The 17220-nt window shown below is 58.7% G+C and overlaps 1 protein-coding gene across 1 annotated transcript; it reads left to right on the forward strand.

The window, feature by feature from the left end:
- Nucleotides 1-1114: 1114 nt before the first annotated feature.
- Nucleotides 1115-17026, forward strand: MATCAP1 (microtubule associated tyrosine carboxypeptidase 1). Its single transcript, XM_074583389.1, has 6 exons — nucleotides 1115-1602; nucleotides 6322-6465; nucleotides 13592-13724; nucleotides 14110-14415; nucleotides 15328-15425; nucleotides 15925-17026. The coding sequence occupies exons 1-6, from the start codon at nucleotides 1147-1149 to the stop codon at nucleotides 16087-16089; spliced, it is 1302 nt and encodes a 433-aa protein (XP_074439490.1). The 5' UTR covers nucleotides 1115-1146; the 3' UTR covers nucleotides 16090-17026.
- Nucleotides 17027-17220: the final 194 nt, after the last annotated feature.

Here is a 17220-nt window from a genome sequence, read left to right on the forward strand (position 1 = left end):
CTCGGCGATGTGACCGGGGCGGTTGATTCGACTGGGCTTGGTGACATGACTGGGGCTGGTAACATGACCGGGGTGATAATGTTTTGGGGCTGATGACGTGATCAGGGCTGGTGATGTGACCAGGGCTGGCAATGCAACTGGGATGACAATGCAACGGGGGCTGGCGGTGTGACTGGTGACACAATGAGGGTGATGTGACCAGGGCTGGCAATGTGGCTGGCTTGGTGATGGAACCGCCTCGGCAATGCAACTGGGGCTAGAGACACAACTGGGATGACAACGCAACAGGGGCTGGCGGTGTGACTGGGGCTGGTGACACAACCAGGGTTGGTGATGTGACCGGAGCTGGTAATGCAGCCACCTCGAGAATCCGATCACCTCAGCGAGGCAACTGGAGCTGGTGACTTGACTGGGATGACAACGCTACTGGGCTTGGTGATGCAAATGAGTTTGATGACGCGACTGGGACTGGCAACGCAACCAGGGTTGGTGACACAGCCAGGGATGGCGATGCAGCTGGGGATGGCGGCACAACCAGGGCAGCAATACAACCAGGGGTGGTGATGTAAATGGAGTTGGTGGTGCAACTGGGCAGCCATGCAACTGGGACTGGAAATGCAACTGGGGCTGACGGTGCGGCCGGGAACTGGGGATACAAATGGGGTTGGTGACACAACCAGGGCTGGGGATGCAGCCGGGGCCGGTGATGCACATGGGGTTGGTGACACAACTGGGACTGGTGACACAACCAGGGTCAGTGACACAGATGGGGACAGCAACTCAACTGGGGATGGCAACGCCGGGGCTGCTGATTCCAATGGGGTTGGAGATGCAACTGGGGTGGCGACGCCCCTGGGACTGGTGACCCAGCCGGGGCCGGTGACACAGCCGGGCCTGCGGCGGCGGCGGGGGCAGGCGGGGAGGCCGGTCCCCCCGCACCGCCCGGTGCCGGCCCGCCTGGCGCCTCTCCACTGGGCGGGCAGCGCAGCCTCCGCTCGGGGGCGGGGCTCTCCCGCCACGCTGCCCTCCCATTGGCTGCGGGCGCGCCGGGTGCGGCGCCGATTGGCGGGTGTCGGCGCCGGGGGGGCGGGGCGGCGCAGCCCACGTGCCGCCGCCGCCGCCGCCGCCGCCGCCGCGCTGGAGGCCATGGTGCTGGACCCGGGGGCGGCGGCGGGCGGCGGGCTGGGGGCCGGCGCCGCCCCGCGCCTGCCCCACCGCCATGGCCCGCCGCTCTGCTCCTGCCCTTGCCCACCGGCACCGGGACCCCCGCCCCGTTGCCCGCGGGGAACCCGTCGCCTGTCGGAAACCGGCACCGGGATGCGGCGGAGCGAAAGCGCCGGGGGCCGCGGTGTCGGGGGGGGGATGCGCTCCGCCGCCTCCCTGCCCCACATCGCCCGGGGGCGGGGGAGCGGCGGGGGCGGCGGGGAGGAGCGGCGGAGCCCCTGCCTGCTGGTGGCCCTGCGGCCCCGCAACGTGGAGGCGGAACGGGAGCGGTTCTTCCGCGCCAGCTTCGCCTACGACCCCCAGTTCGAGTACGCCGAGCCGGTGCCCGCCGCCGTGCTGGATAAGTACGGAGCCGCCTCCGATCGCTTCGTGGGGCAGGTGAGGCGGGGCCCTCGGGAGGTCGGGGCGGGGCGGGGGGGCGAGCATCGCTGTCGGTGACCCCCGGTTCGCTGCCGGTACTGCTGCCGGCTCGGCGGGGGATGAGCATCGCGGGGGTTCCGGGAGGGATGCTCCGGGGCAGGGATGCTCCGAGAAGGGATGCTCCGGAGAGGTATGCTCCCGGGAGGGATGCTCCGGAGCAGGGATTCTCCGGGAAGGGATGCTCCGGGGGAGGGATGCTTCAGGAAGGGATGCTCCGGGGCAGGGATATTCCGAGGAGGGATGCACCAGGGAGGGATGTTCCGTGGAGGAGGAGGAACTTCCTCCCGCCCGGTGCAAAGGTGTGGGTGTTCTCGCCAGGTGCCACCGGGAGGTATCATGTCGGGACCACTCCATGGTCACGCCAGTCAGGAGCTGGTCCATGGTCCATGTGAAACCGAGTGACCTGCTCTCCTTCCGGCTTCTGGTTGCCCAGAGAAGCTGTGGCTGCCCCACCCCTGGAGGTGTTCAAGGCCAGGCTGGATGGGGCTTAGAGCAACATGGTCTGGTGGGAAGTGTCCCTGCCCAGGGCAGGGGGCTTGGAACTAGGTGATTTTCAAGCTTCTTTAGTTACCTGCTCCGCCTGTGGGAATAGTACGTGCTCCGTAGTTGACGGTCATGCTGGTGCTGGGTGATGCTACCAGCATCAAACTGGTTCTTGCTTACGGCTGCACGGTGGTGGTTAGGAGCTGGGGCTCCATCAAGGACCCCTGTGTAGATACTGGGTTGGAAGATGCTCAGGGGCCTGGAGGACCTCTTTGCTGAGGAGAGGCTGAGAGCCCTGGGGCTGTTCAGCCTGGAGAAGAGCAGACTGAGAGGGGATCTCATCAGTGCTCATCAATATCTAAAGGGCTGGGGGCAAGAGGATGGGGCCAGACTCTTCTCAGTGGTGCCTGGGGACAGGACAAGGGGCAACGGGCACAAACCTGAGCATGGGAAGTTCCATCTCAACATGAGGAGGAACCTCTTTGCTTTGAGGGTGGCAGAGCCCTGGCACAGGCTGCCCAGAGAGGTGGTGGACTCTCCGTCTCTGGAGACGTTCCAACCCCGCCTGGACGCGTTCCTGTGCCACCTGCTGTGGGTGACCCTGCTCTGGCAGGGGATTGGACGGGATGATCTCCAGAGGTCCCTTCCAACCCCTTCCATTCTGTGATTCTGTGAAAGGACCTCAGGGATCATCTGGTCCACCCTTGCTATTACATTTTGCCCTTGGTGCCGTAGGAATAGCAGACAAGGCGCTGGAGCACATGGGTGACCTCGTGGGACACGGTCCTTGGCCTGAATGCCCTGGTGGTTAGGTCTGGTTTGTTTTCTGGAAGGCCTAATGGTCATCTTGTGTGGCAGCATCCATAACACGTCACCAAACGTGGTTAGGAATGATAATAGTTGTTGTAGACTCCGCTTTAGGCAGTTGCTATTATTTTGCTTAACTTCTTCCATTGCTCATACGCTGCTGAAATATTCCTGACTCTGCCCCGGAGAATAATGATGCTTGGATGGAGGTGAGCGATCACCGCCCAGCCATTGGAGCTGGAGGGAATGGCAGGAGCTCTCCCGGTGCTCCGCAGAGCTGTTCCAGCCCTTTGCTTCGGGTTCGGAGCCAGGTGCCTGGTGATGCCCCAAAACCAGTTTGCTCCTCGGGCTGAGCATTCCCGGCTCAAGAAGGACAGGGAACTGCTGGAGAGCGGACAGCAAAGGGCTACCAAGATGCTGAGGGGACTGGAACATCTCTCTGATGAAGAAAGGCTGAGGGATTTGGGTCTTTTCAGTCTGGAAAAAAGACGACTGAGGGGGGATCTTATCAATGCTTATAAACACTTAAAGGGTGGGTGTCAGGAGGATGGGGCCAGGCTCTTCTCAGTGGTGCCCAGGGACAGGACAAGGGGTAACGGGCACAAGCTTGAGCATAGGAAGTTCCATCTCAACACGAGGAGGAACTTCTTTCCTGTGAGGGTGGCAGAGCCCTGGCACAGGCTGCCCAGAGAGGTGGTGGAGTCTCCGTCTCTGGAGACATTCCAACCCCGCCTGGACGTGTTCCTGTGCCACCTGCTGTGGGTGACCCTGCTCTGGCAGGGGGTTGGACGGGATGATCTCCAGAGGTCCCTTCCAGCCCCCACCATTCTGTGATTCTGTGATCCCGCCTCTGGCCAGAGCATCCTTTCTGCCACACGGACCCTTTTTAGCCTCATCCAAGGATGGAAAGCTCCTATCTTAAATTCGGGCGTCTCCGTGCACCTCCGAGTTGGGAGCTGACCTCTGGCGTCTCAAGTAGTGACTTCTTCACCCGTTTATTTATTGGGTTTTTGACTGTTTACTTATTCTTGCATTTACCTCTGGCTGATTTATGGTCCATGGGATTCAGGCTCGCTCTGTAAACAGCTTTTCTAAGCAGTTCGTCATTTCCAGTGCCCGGAGAAACTCTGCCCCAGATAAACGGGTGCCAGCGCTGCGGTTGCAGGGGAGACGATCTGACTCCTCTGGAGACCTCAATGGCTTTTCAGTGTTTTCTGCCTGCATTTAAATGCGTTTCATTCTCTGAGTAAAGCGGTAAAATGAGCTGTTCAGAGCTGTTCAACCCCCGCCCCCCGCTTTCTCCTTCGGGACAGTTGGCTTGCGACGTAGTAAAAGATGAATAATTGAGGTTATTTGCCTCCGCGCATCACTTTGCCTGAATGAAATTAAGCGCTCGTAACCGGCGGGAATGGCCTCGCCCTGGATCCCGAAACCTTTCGCCAGAGATACTCAGTGCTGAGTGTTTCTACCAGCGTTTCTCCAAGTTCTCCGGTGACGGTGCTCGTGTCACCATTCCTTTGCTCGTGCCCTGCAGTAACCTCCTTCCACTCTCTTTTGTCTTGGGAAACTTTTTTTTCCTTGCCAGCTAACTGTCGGCTATAAACTTGCTTTTTGAAAACCGGCGTTTATCGCGGAGCTTAAATAAATGAGACGTTTTGCTCCGCCGGCATCCTTGGAGAAGAGGAGCCAAACCAGGCCCAGCGCCCCACTTCCAGCTTGCGGCTCCACCAGCTGCTCTTAACGGGCCAGGGTTGGGGAGGGGGGGTTGGGGGGGGTTATTTTATTTTTTTAATAGAAAAATGAAATAAACCAGAAGGATTCTTCCAGCCCCGTGGAGGCTCATCGCACTGATCGCCTCCCCAGTTTGTCACGGGAAGGCCAGGAGCATCCGCAGGGAGCTGGGGCTGGGGGATTCGTTATCCCTCGGCGTCTGGCGGGTGCGTGGTTTCAGGCTGCCTGGGGATGTTCGGCAGCCTCTCAGGAAACTAAACTTGGTATTTTAGGAATTTTGCTCGCCGGGATGAGCGCTGGAGGTCGGCGGGGGGAGCGAAGCTCTTTGGTCGTTCTTCCTCCTGGGCACCAGCTGCGCTGGGTTTGTCTTGGCTCGGAGCTGTGGGTCCCCTGGGAGGAGAGCGCAAGCGGCGGAGGAGAGGTGGGAGGAAGAAATGCTCCTTTTTCTGCCGCTGTCAGCAGGAGGTTCCTCGCGACGCCGCAAAAATTATCATCGTGAAAAAAACCCCAAGAACAAAACAAAACAAACAAAAAAAAAACACCCCAAAAAAGCAACAACACCAAAAAAACCCCCGCACGACTTCTCTTGGAAAGACACAATAAGTGGCTCGAGAATAAAAAACCAGCTGTGCGGAGAAAACTCTTCAGGGACGGAAAAATCAGGTGCTTCTGCTGGGGCCGGGGAGGCCGCTCGCCCGCAGGGCTCCTCGGCAGGCTGTTGGGTGCTTTGAGCACTGGGACCAGTGGTGGGCACCCATCTCCTGATCCTGGGTGACCTGTGGGGATGGGACCTCCTCCAGCCGCTGCCTGGAGCCCGGAGGAGAGCAAAGGGGGTTTGCTGAGCAGGAGGAGGTAAAACACGCCTCGGTGCGGGGCTGGGAAGCTCGGCGGCAGCTCAGCCAGGTTTACAGATGCAATAAAACTGCTGGAAAAAACTCCAGAACTGGTGCAAAGTCATCGTCATTTATTAATAGGCTGGAGAAAGTCACTGCTTGAAGATGTCTACAATGCAAACTCACTTTGGGGGGAGGAAACCTGCTAATAAATGCTCATATTTTATAGAGGCTCCATAAATGTTAATGCTAATAAACATTAGCATTGATAAAGGGGCTGCTTTTGTTAGAAGGCTGTCGGTGTGCCGGAGGCTGGTCGTGCTGCGACCCTGGCCGAAGAGGAGGAAAAGGGCGATGCCGGCGATGCCATCCAGCGCCGCAACGAGAAACTCTCGGTGGGGGAAAAAGCAAGCGGATAAGCTAAACCTCTTTTGTGCGAGCGCTGGAGTTTGAAAGGAGAACCGAAAGCAGAAAAGATGAAAATAATCGCGGCTTTAACCCCCGGAGGCAGCGTGCTGCGGTGATGCTGTTTCGCTTCTGCTTTGCCCGGTTCCCCCAAGAGACGCTTGCGAGGGTGATGAAAAGCAGAAAGAACATACTGGGGGTCGTGCTGATGGCGTTAGGGGTCCGTCTGTCCTGGTGGCCACCTCCAGCTGGCTCGGTCGCCTTGTTTTCGTAGGTGTTGCAAAACCGCGTCTCGCTGTCCAGGCCGTTTATCAGGGATTATCTCTGCGAGGGTTTTATTGCACGTGGGATTTTGTGGTTATAAGCGGGGGGCAGGGGGGAGTGTTTTGCGCTGATGTTTCTTTTCTGCCCACGGCAGGCCATCAGGATCATCCGGGCCGTCCTGGAGAAGTACGGGACCTACGAGAGCTTCGAAGTCGCCACGGGCGGGAGGCTTCTGAGCAAGTGCCAGATCTGGTCCGTCATCCGAAAGTACATGCAGAAGGAAGGCTGCGTGGGAGAGGTAATTCCGCGTCCCTGCCTTCACGCTTGTAGAATGCAGCTGCAAAATATTTATGTTTTCTGATAAAAAAAAAAAAGAGGACTCAGATTAAGAAGCGTTTTGGGTGCAAAGAAACTCTTCTGCCCTGAGCTGTGGTGTCTCTTCGTCTCCGGCTTGGCTGCGGTCGCTGTACCCCAGCGTTAGGACGTGGGTGCTGGTTCCCCACCAGTTTCCCTGGATTTTTTCAGTCTACATCTCCCTTTCATGATAGAGAGAGGGAGGGTTTGGCCGTGGGGCCGTGCAAGGAGCCTTTTGCGTGCGCAAGGCACCAGCTGCCGCCAGGAAAGCCCTCTCCTGCTGGTGGCGGTGGTGTGGCAGACCCCTCCGACAGCCGCCTTCGCTTGCGTGTCCGAAAGGAAAGCTGGGAGGAGAGATTTCCTCCTGTCCTGCGGGATGTGCTGGCTTACGGCGCTTTGAAACCCCAAGCTTGGGTTTTAAGGCTGGGAAATATGTGGTTAAGAGAAGACGGTAGCCATGTGGGATGGGGCAGGGGGGGGAGTTCAGCATCTCTTAATCCGGTTTCTCTGGGCCCCTGGAACCCCCCGCGTGGGATGTCCCACAGCTTTGGTTACGGGGCTTTTTTTTTCCGGTTGCTGCCAGCAGGGCGCGGGCAAAACGTTCCCACCGTCCTGGGTTCAAGTGGTGAGAAGGATTTCTGGACCCGGCTTGGGTTTTTTGGAGCTCGCAGGGCTGCCTTCGGCTGTTGACCGCGGAGCTGGCTGGCGCGGGGAGTGGCGGGGGGGGCTTCCTCACTACTGCCTCTGGGCCGGGCTGTATTCCCTAGCTCTGGTTTTTCACCTCCATCTCCAAACAGGTTTATTCAGGAACGTTTCCCCGGAGCATCGCCTTGCTCCGTGGTACCCGGTGCATTTCACGCCCGCAAAAGCGGGGAGCGAGCGGTTCCCCGAGGTCCCACCTGGCCAGGGGACGTTCCTCCTCCAGCCCCCTCAGTTTGCCCTGGGATGTGGATTTGGCACCTTGGGTCCTCCCAAGACTTTGCTTAGGACAGAAAGTCTCCCTGCAAACCTCTTCCTATAACTTGGCTGCCTTTTAGTACCCAGAAGCAGTCCCAGTAGCCAGCCCAGCAGCCGGCCAGTCTCACAGACCTACGCTTGTGACACCTTGGTTGTGGTCTGTCTCTCGATTTTTATTTTATTCATTGATTAAATTCAGCTATTTTGCTCTTCTCCGTTAATCTGAACCCGAACTGTGCCCTGGCTGGGCAGAAAGCCATTTTTTCCCCTCGCGTACTGGCATACCACTGGCTTCCTTCCAGCCCTGTGCAATTTTTCCCTTTGCTCAAGGGAGCGCAGGGCTCGGTAATTATGTTTGCACGTCGGCGTGTGAGATCCGGGGCCCTTTTATCCAAACCTTTTGGTAAGCGCTTTTTAAAACCATTAAAGCTTTGGTTTGTTCGTTCCCACCCGCTACAAATTTTGCTGGATTTCTCTGGGGCGGGCAAGGAGGGGAGGTTTTCCTCTGCTCTTCATACAGGGGTGTTGGCAAACTTTGCACCCCCACCCCCCCTCCCCGGCTCCGGTACGGAACAAAAATTTGCTGGAACTTCTGCGTCGCTGCTAACGTAACAACACCCCGTCGGGGGAACCGGGCGGTTTCAGACGTGTGTCCGTCGTGATTCCTCATTTTCACCTGCTGTGCCCCGTTTGCTTCCCTGTGACGTATGAACTGCGATGGCTTCCTTAAAAAAAAAAAAAAAAAAAAAAAAAAGAAAAAAAGAGAAAAAAAAAGAAAAAGGAGAAACTCTAGCGCGGGGGGGTTGCGTTAGCCCAGAGACCGGCCGGCTGACCCGCAAGCTGCGGGCAAGCAGCGGGGACAGGCTGGTGGCCATCGCTGCCGGCAACTGCCCCTTGTCACTGGCGCCCATCGGCAAAGGCAGGATCCCGCTTTCCGGCACCACAGGCAGCATGCTCCTGGGTAAGTCTTTGCCCTGTAATTAACTTTGCCTCTTCAAAAGCTTCTTTGTCGGGGTCCGAGCTGCAGATCCTGAAGCTCTTCTGCTTTTTTCTTCTGGCTCAGGGCCGAGGTGGCGCTGCTGGAGCTCAGAGGTCTCCGTAGGGATGTCGGCAAGCTCCCAGCTCGCGGCAGAGAAAGCCCTGGCCCCGTTGGTAAGTGGTGCATGGCAGTCCCTGGGGCTGTGGAATGTTCAAGAAGGACAGGGAACTGCTGGAGAGGGGACAGCAAAGGGCTACCAAGATGCTGAGGGGACTGGAACACCTCTCTGATGAAGAAAGACTGAGGGATTTGGGTCTCTTCAGTCTGGAAAAAAGACGACTGAGGGGGGATCTTATCAACGCTTATAAACACTTAAAGGATGGGTGTCAGGAGGATGGGGCCAGGCTCTTTTCAGTGGTGCCCGGGGACAGGACAAGGGGTAATGGGCACAAACTTGAGCATGGGAAGTTCCATCTCAACATGAGGAGGAACTTCTTTCCTGTGAGGGTGGCAGAGCCCTGGCACAGGCTGCCCAGAGAGGTGGTGGAGTCTCCATCTCTGGAGACATTCCAAACCCACCTGGATGCGTTCCTGTGCCACCTGCTGTGGGTGACCCTGCTCTGGCAGGGGGTTGGACGGAATGACCTCCTTCCAACCCCAGCCATTCTGTGATTCTGTGAGATAATGCTAGCTAGCATCTCCTGGGATCCCATCGGTGGTGCCTCTCCTCCTTGCAGCTGCTCAGTGTCAGCCCTTTGTTGGCGTGGGTGGCCCGAGCAGATGGGCAGGCTGCTGGCAGGGCCAGGGAGCCCGTGCTACGGTGCCGCAGGGGCCGTCGGCACTCTTCCCTCGGTTCCTGGTGACTTTCTCCATTGTTCCATCCACAAAAGCTGAGCGGGAGCTTCCTGGGCTGCGAGGATGCGCTGGGGATGCTGCTCCCCACGGCGGGGGTCACACATCTGGAGAGCTGCTCCAGGGGGCTGAAGTCGCAGCCCCTGTTTGTAACAGCTTCTGCAAAGCTGGGGGGGCGTCCAAAATAAGTGGGTGGATGAGCCCCCCCCGGAGAGGGGCTGCTGGCAGCGTAATGGGAGCATGCGAAGGTGCGGGTCTCCGGTGACACTGAGGGTCCCTTCCCATCGCGCCCAGACGGCTGGCTCCGCGCGGCGTGGTGCTTGGCACTTCTCTTTAATGAGAAAAAAACAACACTATGTCACTGCGGCGGCAACTAAGGGGCAAAAAGAAAATGCCCCAAGCCAATGCCTCTTAAAAGTTCATCCGACTGACAGCTGAAGAATGACGTCGTGGGGTTTTGCCCCTCGTCTTCTCACCGTGGTGGCCCCTGGGCACATCCGTATGGGCGGCTCTCGGGCGGGGGGACTGTGACCTGCCACTGTACCCGGGGGCTGCAGGAGCTCTCAGCCTGTCCCAGCAGTGTCTGATCCCGCTTCCCAACCCCTTGGATCAGCCCCTTGCCATCCCTCATTCCCCTACCCAGCTCTGTCTCAGGATCTTTCCGTCCTTAGGACAGGGATGGGGAATTTCCCCCTGGGCCCTGTCAGCCCCGTGTCTTCCCGAGTCGGGGGGTGGTGGTGGGGGGGTGACTTCTGCCTGCAAAACCCCCGCCGTTAATTTGCCTTCCTGATCGTGAACCGCCGCAAACCTCGTGCTGCGGTTGGGCAGTTTGCTGGTGTTTCTTCGTCCTGAATCTGCTTCCTAACCACCCCCCCACCCTTCGCTTGATGCCCTTTCCAGTACAGGGAAAAATAGTTTCCACTCCATATAACTGAGCTGAGTATTGCTTTTACCTTCTCTTCATCGTGAGAACAGGAAAAAAAAAAAAAAATATATCAAAAGTGCTCCCTCTGACTTGAATTCTTCCTCGAAAGGCGCTGGGGTGCTTTTGCTCAGAGTTTTTTTTCTCGATTCCCCAAAAGAGACCCGTTACTTCAGCTGCACCCTTCCCCCTGTGCTCAGCCCCCAGCGGCAGCGTCCCGCCTTGGTGCAAACTGCATTTTTCTGTGCCCTTGGGTCTTTCTCCAAGTGCCGTGTCCCAGGGAGCGCTTCGTTCTCCGTTTCGGCTCCCGCAAGCCTGGATTTCCGTGCTGAGCATCGCATCGTCCTCATCCTCGGCCGCCGGTTCTTTTCCAGCTTTTTGCTGCCTTCCTCTTCGCTCGCCCTGCGCTCGGTGGTATCGGATAGGAAAAGAAAAAGGGGGAAAATTGGGTTTTGGACCGGACCGTCTGCCTCCTGCTCGGGTTGAGGGAGACAGCGCTGGCCTTTCCGCTCTTTGGCTGGGCTCGTTTGGGTCTCACATCGCGCTGCACGAGGCAGCGCGTTGGCAGCTTTGATGGGTGACGTTGTTGACCATCGACTTGGCCTGTAGCAGAAACACCCCCCCCACCCCCCACCCCAAATAATATAAAAAAGTGACTCTTTTTCAAGCCAGAGCACTCTGTTGCTGAGTGTATCTCTGCTTGAGGGAAGCTCAGCCCCGGTGGGATGCTGGGGTGCAGGTAACAGCAGGGAAGATGCAGCGTAGGAGGCGGGACACGGCATTCCCAGTCCAGCAGAGGAAAAAGCCATGGGCAGGTGACGGACATTCCGGTTATAATAAAAGGCTTTTCTTTAAGCGGTGGGAATTAAGATGCCGGTGCGGATGGGAAGGGAGAGCTGGAGGTCACCGGCGATGAGCTGCAGGGAGCATCTCCCCATGGAACACTCCGCACAGTTGAACTCCTGGGTTTATACCATATCCTGCTCGCGCGGGGGCTCTGGGCGTTGATTTCGGAGCCAGCTTTTGAAATTGCACGAGGGAAGCTTGAACAGTTTGGGGAGATGCCAGGTGAGCACCGGCCTCCCCAAATCCCGCCGCCAGGCCGACCCCAGCGCAGCAGGTCCCGCTGGCATGGGGGACCCGGAGCTGCCAAATCCCGGTCACTGGGGGATAATCCAGCGTAACGTGGCCAAGGATGAGCAGCTGGAAAATGGAGAAAAGTGGAGAGGAGGAGTTGGGGGGGGTGGGGGGTGGCATGGTATTTTTTTTAATAGGCTGAGGAAAAGCAGGTGTAAGAATGAGAGCGTTTATCCTAGGGAAGAAGTTTGAGTTTGTACATCTAATATCCTGAATTCCAACCTCCTTGGGGTTTATTTTTTTTCCCCTGTACAGGGGCAATGAAGCGCGACAAGACAAGAAGTGGACCTGGCCTTGCGGACCGCTCCCAGCCAGCCCAGCATCCTGTATCCCGGTAGCGGAGCTTGGGATGACACAGTCCATCCTCTCTGCTCCTCCTTCGGAAGATCTGCAGGTCGGGCAGCAAAGAGCTGGGGACCAGGGACTGTCACAGGGTCCGGGCACCAGTTCTGTGCTGCAGCGTCTTCCAGGGAGCAGAAAAAGTGTTGCCACGACGAAATGTATTCCTCGTCTTTCCTTTGGTTTAAACTCTGGCCCCTGGCTCCCTCCGTCCCCTCCCGCAAGCCCAGGATTTCTGCCTCCGCTAGTCGCGTTTGGGATTGCCACGTCGGATGTCTGGGCTCTATTCCCGTCGCACTGAGCTGCCCTAAGGGGTGGGAGTTGGTTAAAATCATCCCCAAAACCCGGCTCGTTTGTGCCACCTTAGCTCTGCTTGCCGTGAAGCCGTGACCTTCCCTGCCTGTCGCAGCTCCAGACGGGTCTGGTGGCAGGAGCTGCCACCAAAAGTCATCTCCCCACCAGGAGCGCCTCACCCCCCACCCCAACCCCCGCCACGGGAGCTCACGTCATGATGATCCTGCTGGAATCTAAACCTGGTTAGAGCATAAAACCAGTTCTGGTCCGGATCAGTCCCCTGCCGCGGTTTGGCCCAGGTCCCCCAGGTCCGTGGCTGGACGTGGGAGAGGGCAGCGAAGGGGCAGCCCCTCTTTATCTTGACTTGCTTCCTGAGGCAAAAATAGAGCTTGAGGAGACACGCACAGGTCAGAAACGAGCCGGCAAGTCTTTTCGCGGAGTTGGAGGGATTCTCTTTCCCACTGGTGTATTTTAATCCAGGGAAGCATTTGCACTGTAAGTATTTTGATACTGTTCGTTTTGCCCAGTGGTCGACTCTGTTAAGTTGCGCTTCTGGCTTCCATCAGCAGCTTCGCACAACAATAAATCCAGGTTAAAGCAAACCCCCTTCCGTCTCCTCTCCTTTTTTATTAAATAAGCGGGAAGAATTGTCGCGTAGTGATACGCGTGCGTATCTTCATCCTGAAAAGCATCGGCTTGTGAAATAACAGATGGGCCTTAGAGTTAATATGTACGTGGGGCAGGGGGGAGGAAGGATTTTGAGGTAGAATCGGTGTGTGCCTGAAGGTGCCGAGCATTGCCGCGGCCGAACCACGGATGCGAGAGCCGCGAGTCTCCTCCGTCCATGCTGCGGCTGCAGGGCTCAAGTCGGATGGTCAGAAAATGCTGCTTGGCCGGCACGTTAACTCACGTTAACCGAGAGCAGCTGCCTTGGCTCCAGCACTCACGAGAGCCAGCTTTCCCAAAATAGATGGGTTTTTTTTCCTGTCTAAGGATGTTCTCCCGCCCGTCCCTGCCTTGACTCCTGGCCGGTTCCTGCTGCGAGGGTGGGCTGGCGTGGATCCGTCCTCGCTGCTTGTGTCTTGGAGCCTCGAAAGGGAGAATCTGCAGGAGAGGCCGTGAGAATGGAGCTGGAGCCTTGGATTCCTCACGGGCTGTTTTTATCGGGGCAGGGGGGGTGGCTCTAGAGGTTGGACCCATAACAGAGTGGGTGCTGTTGGTTTTTGGAGTGGGGTTGATTTGGTGGCTGAATTTACTGCAACAGCCCATGGCATGTGGGGTTGCGGGAGCGTCCCCATCGCCTGTGACCACTAAATTGTGCGGAGCCCATGGGGACAAAGACCATGGCGGGGAAGATGCTGGCTGTAAAAAGGTTAAAGAAGTTATTTCATCCCTCTCTTTCCTCTCGTCACCCCCCTCAGCGCCCTCCCTGCCTGCTCCTGCCGGCTGGAGTTTCTTTGGGGGTCGCCACACGGCGGTGGCTTTTTCTGGCTGTCCGCCACCATCTCAACCTCTCCTTAGAGCTGAGACTCCGCTGAGCATCTCCTCCTTCTTCTTCTTCTTCTCCTTCTCCTCCTCCTCCTCCTGCAGGTGGTGGTGCAGCTCACCGACGACCTCCTGTCCCAGGCGGTGATGATGGTGGAGGACAGCCGGCCAACGCTGGCCATCAACCTGGCTGGAGCCCGGCAGCACTGGCTGGAGGGGATGCTGCGCCACGAGATAGGTCAGCGGGGCAGAGTTGTGGGGCGATGCTGCGAGCATCCTCTGGCCGTCACCTGGGGGGGGTTCACGGGGCCCACGGGACAAGGTGATGCCCACCAGGTCCTGCAAGGAGGCTCCCGGGCAGGTTGCGGAAGAGGCTGAGGCCACCTGGGTGGGGGGAAAAGGGGGTGTCGGGCAGGCACCCGTGCACTTGCGTGCTTGCCCCGGGGCGCCGGAGCAAGCAGCTGTCCCATGGCGGCATCTCCAGCTCAGACTGGCGCTGGCACCCGTGGGTGCTGGGTCTCAACCCCAAACTCGTGACTCGGGGGATGGAAGTTGGGGGTCGGGGGGGCGGTGGGTTGAGCTTTTTGGAGGCCGCGGCCGACAGCGCCGGTTCCCCTCCCCAGGCACCCACTACATCCGAGGGGTGAACAACACCCGGCAGCCCTGGCACAGCTCCGAGGGCCGCAAGCAGTACAGCCTGAAGCCCGCCAACCCCACGGAGGAAGGCTTGGCCAGCCTGCACAGCGTCCTCTTCCGCAAGCAGCCCTTCCTGTGGCGGGCGGCCCTGCTCTACTACACCATCGAGCGGGCCAGCCGCCTCTCCTTCTCCGCCCTCTTCCAGGATCTGGAGCAGTACGTCCAGGACGCCGGCGTCCGGTGGGAGTACTGCGTGCGGGCGAAACGGGGCCAGACGGACACCTCGCAGCCAGGTACCGTTCGGGGAAGGGGGTTACAAAGCCTTGGAGTTTCGGAAGGGATTTGATTTTGTTTTGCTGGGGTTGGTTCGCCGCGGGGTGGGTTGAGCATCGCTGACCCCATTGCCACGGCAGCCTTTGAAATGGTGGCTCGGCCCCACCCACGCATCCCTCTCCGTCTCCAGCACCATCTCCTGTGGGTTTATACTTGTCTTTGTGGCGGTGATCTTCCAACATCAGCTCTTCGGCTGCTCAGGGTCGGGTGGGGATGGATGGGGTCCCCCCCCCCAAAGGCTGATGGGAGCGACTTGCAGCAGCCAAAAGAGAAGAAAAAAAAAAAAAAAAAAAAAGAGCATTTCTGGGGATGCATTTAGGTTCTTGCAGTGGTTTACCATGAAAAACATCCGTTGATGCCCGGCAACAGGACAAGGGGTAACGGGCACAAACTTGACCATAGGAAGTTCCACCTAAACACGAGGAGGAACTTCTTTCCTGTGAGGGTGGCAGAGCCCTGGCACAGGCTGCCCAGAGAGGTGGTGGAGTCTCCGTCTCTGGGGACATTCCAGCCCCGTCTGGACGCGTTCCTGTGCCACCTGCTGTGGGTGACCCTGCTCTGGCAGGGGGTGGGACTGGGTGATCTCCAGAGGTCCCTTCCAACCCCGTCCATTCTGTGAGTCTATGATTCTATGAAAGCATCCCCGTGAGTGGTTCGGGGCTCTCACTGCCCCCAGCTGCCGCCACAGTCCCCGGCGCTGCTCCCCAGCGCTCATCCTTTGAGACCCAGCGGTCCCGGCCATGGCACAAGCAACACCTGAGCCCTGGCACACTCGTGTCACCCCAGTCCGGTGCCGTGACTGCGGTCGGCAGACATTCAGGAGGGTGGTGGGGTGCCAGGCTCCCACTCCCCATCCTCTCCCGCTCTTCCAGGCTGTTTCAGTAAGGACCAGGTCTACCTGGATGGGATTCTCCGCATCCTGCGCCATCGGCAGACCATCGACTTCCCGCTGCTGGCTGCACTCGGAAAGGTAGCGGCTTGTGAGGGGGGAGGACAATGGACGGCTGATCCCAGAGCCCTGTCCCATCCCCAGAGCTCATGTGGGCTCCCACGTTTTCCTGCAAATGAGCCCTTGGCTATTGGCCTGGCAGCTCTTTGCCGTTTCGGCGGAGCAGGGGGAAAGACTGCGAGGAAGGACGGGACAATCCGTGCTTCTCCGCAGGAGACCTTTGGGGAGAGGCTTAACCCAGCCAGCGGGTTAAGCTCTGCTGGCCCTCTGCCTCGGCCACGCCGGTCCTGCTGTCACCTGTCCCTGCGGGGACAGACAATGACCAAATCCTTGCAAATCCCCCTTGCAAAACCCCAAGCAGCTCCGCCGGTGCTCCCCCCACCCGCCCCCGCAGGCAGGATGGATGTTTGGGCAATGGGGGTGACCCAAGGGGGCCAGACCACCCCCCCCCCACCCCACCCTGCTCCTTGGATGGGGCCGGCAGGGGGGATGCTGACCCCTGCTCCCTGCCTCCCATCAGGTCTCTTACGAAGACGTGAATCGGCTGAAGAAATTTGGGGTGCTGGAGAAAGCCCGCATCCCCCACTTCATGCAGGACCTGGAGCGGTACATGAAGCAGCTGGACCACATCGTCACCACCAATGGCCTGGACGAGGAAGAGCTGGAGCAGCTGCTGCCTGACTGAGGGGCATTCCCCACCACCACCCCCGCCCTGAAACTGGTGCCCCGAGGCCGCAACTGGTGCCATTTATTGGATATTTATTGGGGCTGGAGCCTGGAGAGGGCAGAGCCTGGGCCCACCCCCCCGTGCCCGGGCGGCCGCTGTGCATGTTCTGCTGTGTAGGGTAGCGCGGCCGGGAGGGCCGGTGTGGTTAGTGTTGAAGTGTGTGTTGTCCACCCCCCCCGCAACACCGTCCCCTGTGCGTTTTGGGGACGGCTGCGCGGCTCCGCGTGGCTTTGGGGAGCCAGAGAAGAGGGTTGAGAGGGAGCGAGGGCAGAGCTGGGGGGGACACGCTGCTCTCCCCGGGGTACAGGGAGCTGTGCTGGGGCGGTTGCTATGGGGCGGGGGGGTAGGGGAATGCCCTTAGGGTGCCATGGGGTGCTCTCAGCAGAGCGGGGGCACCCCCTCGGGGCCAGCAGACGGGGCTGGGGGCTCTGGGCTGTGCCCAGCAGGGAGTCGGGGCTGGCCCGCACCCACCCATTGCCCTGCGTGTGCGTTTCCCACTTCCTACCCCTTCCCTCAGCAGCAGCAGGAAGGACTTTAAGCCCTCAAAATGCTAATTTCTGCTCTCCCCCCCAACCCCCCAGCTCCTAGATATTTGCCCACGATTAACCATCGCTCTGCGCCCCAACTACAGGAGGACTCAGGGCAGGGATGGGGCTTGGTGTTAGGAAAAAGCGTGTAATAAAAAAAATGATGTAATGGAAAACAACGTGTGGGCAAAAGGTTGTGGATAGCATCGAAGGGCAGGCTGGAAAGGCCTGCGAACACGGACCGCGCATCTCGCTCGCACAGGCAAAGCTGCATGGCTCCGAGCTGGTGCGTCAAGAGCGGGAAGGGGTCACCGGAGTGTGTAAAACACCATACTGGGCAGGGACAACACTAATAAATCAAAGTAGGCAAAAGCAGAAGCTGCCCTGAGCTGTTCCTGGTCTCTTAACACGTGGTTTCTGCAGCAATCGTGGCACCCCAGCTGTGCCACCCCCGGGAGAGTCGATTTAAAAGAAAGAAAGAAAGAAAAAAAACAACACAGACTTAGTTTTGGCTTCTTTTAGCCGCAGCCTTTCATCCCGCTGAGCTCCTGCAAAGGTAGCA

This window comes from Larus michahellis, chromosome 4 (genome assembly GCF_964199755.1).
Source record: "Larus michahellis chromosome 4, bLarMic1.1, whole genome shotgun sequence".
Taxonomy (NCBI): domain Eukaryota; kingdom Metazoa; phylum Chordata; class Aves; order Charadriiformes; family Laridae; genus Larus; species Larus michahellis.

What these genes read in the sequence shown, in the direction of transcription:
- MATCAP1 (XM_074583389.1), top strand. Translation starts at nt 1,147, where the DNA reads ATGGTGCTGGACCCGGGGGCGGCGGCGGGCGGCGGGCTGGGGGCCGGC. An exon ending in CCGATCGCTTCGTGGGGCAG is followed by an intron (nt 1,603 to 6,321) that starts GTGAGGCGGGGC and finishes TGCCCACGGCAG; the next exon opens with GCCATCAGGATCATCCGGGC. An exon ending in AGGAAGGCTGCGTGGGAGAG is followed by an intron (nt 6,466 to 13,591) that starts GTAATTCCGCGT and finishes CTCCTCCTGCAG; the next exon opens with GTGGTGGTGCAGCTCACCGA.